The following is a 10138-nucleotide window of genomic DNA, read 5'->3' on the forward strand; positions in this document are numbered from 1 at the left end:
GTCCCATTTAGATGTGATTAATATTGGGTGACTTCAAAAAGCTTTTGAATTTTGATTCACGGTCTGCAGAGTTTGGGGAGCTTCGAATATCCTTGTTCAAATTCTACCATGATCACTAATATAAATGGGTTGAAGTGATTGATATAAAGTAAAATGTAAACTATCTACTGATTCATCTGGGATCCCACACGGAGGAGTTCTCCTATACTGCTTTCCTAGACCTTAGTTATTAACACCGTTTATCGACTGTAGTGCCACTGTCCCATATACGTTGTTTCTCAGATAACATCAAACTATATGTGCAAGTACATTGTTCAATCGTTAATTGTTCAAAATGACAGGCAGACTTTGAAAGCTTCTTTGAATTGCATTTATCAACCAATCGCACCAATCGTATAGGATTTTTACATTCGCTAGCAGTGGCGTATGGGTTCTAAACCACTCACCATATTATGAAAAACATGATGTATATATAATGATATTTCTAATGAATATTCTACGGAATATTAAATAATATAATATTTAGGTATAAACTGACATGTTATATAATATTAAAATATTAAATGTTATGTATAATACTCTAGTAACAATGTATGTTTCACGTTGGTGTTTTAATGCGTACAGGATAGCACCAGTGGCGTATTTAGGATTTTGTCTAGAGAAGGGATATACTTTAGTAAACATTGAATCTCTAAGGGGAGGGGGTAGTTCACTTGCCATCGACGCAACACAATATTGTATGAATAAGTAACAAATAAGAGACCAAGGGGATCCCCCCTCCCCCGTAAATACGCTATTGGATAGTACTAATTACACGAACACTACATAACATAATACATTACTGGACATGATGGACACCTGTCTTACCTAATTACGTATCGCGCAGGTGCTGTTCGCGACGCTGGAGCGGTGGTGCACGCACAAGTGCAAGCAACAGCACTTAGAACTGACGGTGGCCAATCGACGGGCGGTGCTGGACGACACGGTGCTGCTGTCGGTGCGCTACCTGCAGATGACGGCCAACGAGTTCCTGTCGGGCCCGATGCCCAGCGGTCTGCTCAACGCCCAGGAGACGGCGGTGCTCATGAAGCACATACTCAACCCCAAACAGCCGAAGTGGACGTGCCAGCGGTTGACCAAGGAAACGCTCGAGTACATGAGCACGCCGCGGGCCAAACGGAACCACGGGGCCGCGGGCGCCGGCGGCGGGCTGTCGTACGTCATCAAGCGGCGGTCATCGTCGTTCAGAGGTACCGCGAGCGACCCGCACCGTTGCGACGGCGACGACAGCAGTCAGTCGTCCGAGTTCGACTCGCCGAAGCGGTCGTTGTGCTGCGCGGGCGGCAAGAAGAACAAGAAAAACGGCGGCACCGGCAAGAAGAACAAGAAAAAGTGTATGGACAGCTGTTTTTGCAATTGTCTGATTTACTGTTTGGACGTGTGTTTCGGTTGAACGCGGCCGCCGGATCTCTTCCCCTCCCCACTTCCACAACACCATCACTCATGCACACACACACACACACACACTGACCTAATTGTCCGTTATATAATAATAATATGTGTGCCGTGTGTGTATTTGTAGAGATTAATTTTATTTACCTTAACTAGAAGAAAAAAAACACAAAAAGATCTCAAAATAATATTATTTTTTCCTTTTTGTATAATAATATAAATGATATATGCCCAGAGTTCATCCCTCCACGCCTTCCAGGTTATCGGATGCTGTACATGTATTATACATAACAATAATATTAAATTAATGTATATATATATATATATACTGTCATACGGAGTGGTAAAGGCCTTCTTAGTACTTTAATTTCTTTACAACACTTTTGAACAAATACAATCATTTAAATATGTACAACAATATAATGTATTATTATATTGTGCAGTGCCTATTTGTATAATTATGAGGAGTCACCCGTACAATATTATACGAAAAGTCTGACGAATTATTATTATTATTATTATTATTTTTTTTTTTTTGATATACGCAAACACGTATACCACTCATAATATTTTTATATTATGTCATTATTATAGACACCTTGCGCTAGCATGTTGACGATTATTAAATATTTCCAACGCTCCATAATAAATAATTTAATATATATATATATATATATATGTTTCTGTCGATAAATTATTCCTAGTAACCGAGATTCAAATCAATAATGGTCTAATATTATATTTATAATAGTTAAACTTTGTTATTATTATATTATCACGCTCAACGAAAATAGTTTTTCAACACAATCCCTATACGGTTATACACACACTTATTGTATCATAGTAATATGTACCATAGTGCCATACGTCTTAAAGTTAAGTTTTATTTTTCACGAATTTTACAGCAGCGGTTTAGGTACGTTTCTTTCGCCCCGACCGTCGACATGATATAATAGTGATGAACAATAGAAAAATAACAAAATGTTTAATGATTGCCTATGCCCTATACGCATTACAACGATATTGAAATATAATATAATATATTTAATATAATAATATAATTTATTACTCCGTCTCAAGTTCCCCGAGCACTTTTCCCTCGTACGAACAACACACCACCTCCATCGGTGGCACACACGTGCAGCAGCAGACCATAATGTAATAATGTTATTATTATATTAGCATAATACTACGCGTCAAAAATGTTTTCGTCCGCACCACGCGGTTACCACTCTATGACGACTCGATTAAAAAAATGGTTTTTAACGACATTTCGTGCCAGTTACGTCCCAACCGTATACAATATAATATTACGATAATAACGCCGCCACGTTTTAGGACCAATAACTATTTAATACCTATTTTTTACTCTCCATAAAACAATAATATAATATTTATGCACATTATCACTAATATAATATTATATACGCATAAACATTACATATATATATATTTTATATTATTAATATTATGTGTTGTAGTCATTATTGGACGCGAATCGCCATCACATTGACGTATATATGGGTACCAATTTTATCATGTTGCTGCACGAGATGATATTTACATCTTATTGCAACTCACATCCGCCCGACAACCTTTCTTGCTCCCCTCTCCCCCCCCCCCGTCTTTCCGTTGGCCGTGTTTGCCGGACTGCACTAGTGTTTTTTTCGCTTCGCACGCAAAAAAGTTATTTGAACTTAGTCACTATCCTTTGAACAAAAAAAAAGTATACTTAAATAGGGAACGTAAGTACATGATATATATGTATAATAAACCTATATATTGTCGTAGTGATTGTATAATATGAAATATATTGTCACTATAATTATTTACATATTTATATATTATTTGGTACCATTCAAATATATACATATATAAGCATGGTTAATACGGACAAACTATATTTTATACTATTTTATGATTATTTTGTGAAAAAAGTGATTTTATTATTATTATTTTTTTCGTGTTTATTGACAAAAACTGATATTTTTATTGTTTCGTGAGTAATTTTTAAGTGTTTTAACTTTTAAGTATTTGTATTTTTGCGTTTTTATGAATCGAGCTGTTATGATATTATTTACCTATCGATCGTGTTTTATTGTTGCTGTTTACATTTTAACTAAATTACCGCCCTCAGAGCTTCCTCGATGACCTTTCCCCCCGAAATGTCTGTATTATTATTACCATATTATTATTAAGCCGTTATATTGAATGTTTAAATTACATTTAATAAATTTTTGTTCGATATTATTATAATACCATCATATTATATTATTATAGTTTACTTTCGGGTTTATATAAAAAAAAAAAATTGTTTACCATCTAAATTCTATATGTATTTGCGATAAATGTATCATATTATATTAATCGTAGATCATCGTTTTTAATTGTTTTTTCCGATATTTTCGGTAATTAAAATTTAATGATTGATATTATATTATAATTATTAAACTATATGTTTATTTTTGTCGTCATCAAGGGTAAAATGTTTAGCACGCGATTTATATTATGGCTCTAGTCAATACCATTTACGATATTGTTAGTTTTAAATATTTATAATTTATATTGGCGCTTTGTACGAACATTAAATAATATGTATGAAATATAAATCACATATATATAATATATATCTACGTAAGTATATTACTGTGTTGTTTTTTTTTTTTTTTTTAGCAATAATTCCGTTTTTTTCCCACGCAAAACTTAAAATAATAATTGTTTTATTTAACGTATACGTCGAAAGGAAAAAAAAAACCGTTTGTAAGTAACCGACAAATTATTGTAATAATAATATTATGCACAATGCCATGCGAAACGCAAACGGACGACGAGGCCAACTATAAGGCGGGCTGTGTTTTTTTTTTTCGAATTTCGCACACACATCTGCGCCGTTCGCGCGTGTTTGGTCGATCGGTCGGCCGCGCTCGTCGTCGCCGGAACAGATGTAAGCTATATATTATTATTATTATTATGGCACAATGGTGATGATGATGATGATGATAATAATAATATTCGTGCCGGCCAGACCGTCAACATAATTTCACTGCGCGTCAACTGAAACGTAGGTACCTACCCCTTTTTATAATCTGGTCATTATTTTGTTTTTTTGTTTCACCCGCCCGCCGGTGACGTAGCCGTTTTCGGGTTGACCTAAATTTGATATACACGTGCCCCACAGACACGCGGCTCGCACTTCGGCACAGCTGCAGTTTTTCTTTGCCAATCCGACGAGCTGTACACGCCGCCGTGTGTCTATATAATGATATATATCATCAGTGTCCATAGGTAGGTATTATAATATTCTTCTCTTATCTGACATTCAATATTCTGCATTTTATATTATATGGGTCAATGTTTAGGTGCACCTAAGTGCTGCGCTCGTGAATAATGGCCGCCGGGATTTGGTGAATATCCTGCAGATAAAGTTCACAGCGTAAAATATAAAATGGTTCGTGACGTACCGATTGGCCTACACCCGATTTGCATTCATTGACGATGAAAGAATGCCACTTAAAAGTATAATTTTTGTTTGCTGTTTGAAATTGTTATAAACTACGAATATTGTTCAAGTCAACAACCACATTACATTTAATTCAAAATGCAAATATAAATTTTTAAATAAAATTAAATAAATAACATTTTTATAAATCACGAACGTTGTTGTTCAAGTCAACTATCAAATAGCTTATCCTTAAGTGCTTCTGTTTTCCAAATGAAAATGCAACATTATGATGGCGTCCAAGTATTCCAAAATAGAAATCGTACCATTTTGCAGCCTAAAATTATATTTTATAACGACATTAGAAAAAAAAAATGTATTTTTATATGGCATAAACGCTTTACTTTTCTTTTGCAAATGATAATCTTTCTTCTAATTTTATATATTTAGTTTGTCGATTACTATAATGATCAATTGACAAATGCCAATTATATCGTAGTAGCAGGTACCTATAATAGTTTTATTAACAATTTGATTGCAGATTGTAATATTCTAGATTTCCACATAAAATTAATTTTTATATTTTATAAAATTGCGTTTGTCGGAGAATTGGCACTTTTCCATTTTCACCGGAGACTGGTTTCCGCGTCGGCGAAACGAGTAATCGGCGAATCGGGCCTGAATCAAATTGTTAGGTTGATCCAGTGGCGCCAAAATATATATTTACCTATGACAGCTGTCATAGATGATTTTAGTAGGTAGGACGTAGGACCGTAGGAGGGTTACGTTTGTCATTTTAAATATATTACGATATGGATAATTGCATGTATTAGATATTACTGTCAATTGTAAACTAAAAGTTGATAATATTTCATAAAAACTATAAGGTAAGGTAATTATAAGAAATAGGTGGATGTCAAAATTTTATGTGGAGGTGTCTGATGTCATAGGTAAAATTTTGGACTTTGGCGCCACTAGGTTGATCGTAGGTTAGGTGACGTATAGTGCTCCAGAGTACTACTCCTCCCCCCCCCCCTACCCAGCACGAGTTTCTTCCTTATAACAAAAAAAAAAATGTTTTATAAATGGAGCCCTTGAGGCCCTAATCGGCCTAATCAACAAGTAGCAACCGAAACTTGATTAGAGGCCCGAAAAATTAGGTGCACCCATGTGCTTAAATACATAGATGCGCCACTGCGTATCATCGATTACTGCAGGAGAAGCTCTATACTGCAGATGACCAAGTCAAATATACTCCAAAAGTCTGACCGTCGACTCAATTTATTAAGATTGACTACCTTTTGTTAGTCACCACCAATTACATAGGAGCTTTTTGGCAAAAAATAATGTAAATTGTGATGAATCTGCAGGATGGGGATGATTCGAGTGACCCATGCAGGGTTGGACGTCTCCGGACAGGTATAGTATATGTCTGCAATCGACGACTGGGCATCCAGCTAGTTTGGGTCTCCAGAACGTATGACATGTTCATATTTTAAAAACGAATAAGATTTTCGGTTAAAATAATTATTTTTAGTAACTGCAGAGTTTAATCTGTCTCAACATTTTTAAGGGCTCCTTATTCATTTTATATTTATTAAATAATCGAATATTATTTCTAATAAGATAAATCAGTCGTCAGCCTGCAATGTATTGTTATTTGTTATATCATCGACTTTAGCATATTATGCCCTATATGTCGTATTTATGAATAATTCAGTGCTACCTATATAATATACTTCTCATAAATATCGTGAATTTGGTTTTTGCCGCATTGCTTTGGAGGTCAATAATATATATCTGACAATTTTTCCATCTCAATGGATTTCGAATGATTTTATTTGTTTGGACGAATAATTTAGGTCTATAATAATGTTGATATCAAGATGTTCATAATTCCGTCATAACTCACGCGTAGCTATTAGAATGGTCGTTAAATTCTTATTAGTTAATAATGTTGTTGTAACATAAATACGCGCAAGCCTGCAGCGTCGGTCCGTTTTTGTTGACAGCTGCTGCCTGCCTGCTACGACGAGTGCCAGTGTACCACACAATATTGTCGAGATGCACTGGAAAAGTGGTGCTCAATTATTGAGGAGAATATTTATGGACTATTAAGAGGACGCGATACCCGCATGTGCTGTCTTTGTCTCCGTCCTACAAGTGCGTAACGTGGCAAAAACTGTGTTTAGCGCGGGATAGACCACTCGGCGGTCCGTTGTCCAATAAGTAGAAACACCGAAAGTCAACACAACATAGAAGATAATATGTTTCGGTTTTCATTTGTTTGATAGCATTAATGAGAAAAAAATATATGGTCATATTAGAAATCTGATAAGTTTTCCAATCATCAATAACTTTTGATGTACTGGTCTTATCGATTAAATAAAAACGCTACGACGTGGTTGAAATTCTCCCTTTTTCATGGTGAAAATTTGGTTTCTTAGTTAAAACTAGAGGCTTCTCGGTTCTTTCCCGAGCGAAACAGTTTTTGCCGAGTTCCGCTAGAGATACCTACTTGATAAAACGATAGTGAAATCGTTTCATAATAATTTTGTCGAATTTTCGATTGCTTTCCGCGATTCCTAATTTTCGTCTTGTTGTTGCTACGAGCGTACCTATTTAAATTTTTGATCTTTTTGCCTTATAGTAGTATTACATTTATTTTACCCGATTAAAAAAGTGGATCAGAAAAATAGCGCTTAAAAAGAAAAAAAATGCTATTCGTGGCCGGCTCTGATCCGAAACAAAATAAATCATCATTTTTAAAATAAGTCTAAACCGCTATAAGTGTCCACTCAAACGTTAAGTCGTTCAATATTAAATCTATTCACACAAACGCGCAAATTCATTGGAATAACAATAAAGACACAGATACAATTTGTGAACCAGATTTATCAGCTGCATGCTTTTGATCAAATACGTATTTATACACGTCATGTACTTCAATAACTGTGAAAATCGAAAAATCTATACAGGAAACAATTAGTTATGAAGGTCATTCTCGTTGTTTTTCTTTCCATTCTCTGGTAAAACCATCGACGAATTCAAATATTGCGTTCGATACGACAACCGATGTCGAGTTTTTAGACGTATATATAGGCATTGGCGGATAGGCTTACCGGGCATTTCCCGATGGGCCCCCCTTCGTATTTCGGTAATGGCCGGGGCCCTTTAATATCGTATATTATAAAATTTTTTTTCATGTGGGGGCATTCCAAAAATGGCCTATCCACCCATGTATAATAGGTACCTAATAGTTATTTGATATCTCTTTATTACTGTTATTAATTTATGATATTAACATCATGCAGCAGGGGCATCGTTTGGGGGGTAGCAGGGTGTGCGGTTGCACCCCTTACTTTTAGAATGTTACAATTGGCCTGCGCCTTGCTGAAGCCTAAAATAACGCACGAGCCACGAATGCACAATTATCAGACTTGTAAAGTACTTGAGTAAAAGTATTCAAATACTTTTTAAGTACTCAAATACGTATTCTAAATACATTTGAAAAAAGTACTTGGGTATAGTATTTGAATACTTTTTTGAAGGTATCTGTATTTAAAATCAAATCCTATTTAAAAAAAAATTTTTTTCGTCTTACTTTTTAATTATTCTTATTCTAATTAATTTAAGTAAAATTAGAGTTCTAAAATAAAAAAAATAATTTAGTTAATTAATAAATAATAATTCATTTTGTCTATAAGGTAATTAGGCCAAGGAAAAAAGATTTGAAAGTATTTGAAAGTATCTGTAAATACTTTTTAAAAGTATTTGTATTTGTACTTAAATAATTTTTTTTTCAAGTATTCAAATACGTATTTTAAATACTTTTGAAAAAAAGTATCTGTATCTGTACTTGAATACTTTTTAAAAGTATCTTTTACAAGACTGACAATTGTTTATATGATTAAAATCGAATTGTAATAATAACCGGTCTATAATGTATGGAAATAATTGAATGCAGGATAATATATACATATACGTATGTATATCTATTTTTATATGGCCTGGTGAAATTTCAAAATGGCCTGCTTGAAACTTCGCACACCCGAAAAAAAAACCTGAAATGACGCCCCTGACATCATGTCGAGGTTTTACGCGCCAAATGCATCGCCTGTATGCTATAATATATATCATCATGAATATAATATTCCGTGTACGAAATAACATATAACGTATGATATAGACAAAGTATATATTATATTATTATCCCAGCTGTCCGCTACTCTGCACCGGTAGTAGAAAACCGTTTCCGACTATACATTGTGCACCTACGATAATATAATATTATTGTGTGCTTTCTACCTATACGTTTATTTTTTTGCATTATTATACCGGAATACGCCGCATCCAATTCGCGTGGTTTCTAAAGCAGCGGCGGGGAGGGGGAGGGATAATTCTCCCCTAGTCCGTGACACGCAAATACTGTAGATAACTGGACCAAAGCCTAACCCTTTTTCGTCGGCGGAACCCGTGTGCCGTGTATTTTGAAAAATCGACGGATTTTATAATGGTTTTATAATTCAAAATTCTATAGGTATTACATTAGAATCATGGCTACTACAGTTATTGCACGTATTTAGGAATTTGGGGGATTTTTTTTTTTTTTTTTTGGGGGGGGGGGGGGTTACATGTTTTTGGCAAAATCTGTAAGCTTCGTACAGTAACCTACCCCACCAAATATAAAATTTCAGTAAAACAAAATTTTGAGGGGCCCTCATCCCCTCCTTAATTACGCCCCTACGCGCCTAAATAACTAAGTTATTTAACCATGATTAGAACCATAGACCTGTAAGTTAACAGGTTAATGATTAGAACAGCAACTAAATTATTTACTATGTATTGGTACCTACTAATTATTGATCATAATAACTGTTACATATTAATAAAATATTATTTTAAGTACCATATACTGATTTTATAGCTCTAAACGTCTAAGCATTCAATGTAAGTACCTACAGTATTTGAACAGTTTGCAAACATATTTTGAATCTCTCAAAAAAAAAGTAATTTTCTAAAATTTATAGGGTATAGGTAAGTCGCAATTACCAACTGATTTTATAAATAAATATATTGATTTTAAAACTATGCGATTTTTTTTATGCGGGGTGACACATTTTACAGTATAGAATATGATTTGATTCTTAACATTAGCATTTATTCTAGTAGGAAATAAATCTAAAGGTATTTGTGGGAGGTAAAAAAGAAAAAAATTCCTAGAGATTGAGAATATCAAAAGAGAGT

The 10138-nt window shown here is 34.4% G+C and overlaps 1 protein-coding gene across 3 annotated transcripts in view; it reads left to right on the plus strand.

The window, feature by feature from the left end:
• The window catches only part of LOC107165651 (BTB/POZ domain-containing protein 2-like), a 51888-nt gene extending 47795 nt beyond the window's left edge, over positions 1–4093 (plus strand). For all 3 annotated transcript variants that reach the window (XM_015513994.2, XM_015513992.2, XM_015513993.2), the window contains one exon: positions 887–4093. In XM_015513994.2, the coding sequence (XP_015369480.1) occupies positions 887–1453 (567 nt within the window). In that variant the 3' untranslated portion in view covers positions 1454–4093. The remainder of the gene's footprint in view (positions 1–886) is intronic.
• The last annotated feature ends 6045 nt before the right edge of the window (positions 4094–10138 follow it).

This window comes from Diuraphis noxia, unplaced genomic scaffold, assembly GCF_037042655.1.
Source record: "Diuraphis noxia isolate RWA-SAM2 unplaced genomic scaffold, SU_Dnox_SAM2 contig0002, whole genome shotgun sequence".
NCBI classification, from domain to species: domain Eukaryota; kingdom Metazoa; phylum Arthropoda; class Insecta; order Hemiptera; family Aphididae; genus Diuraphis; species Diuraphis noxia.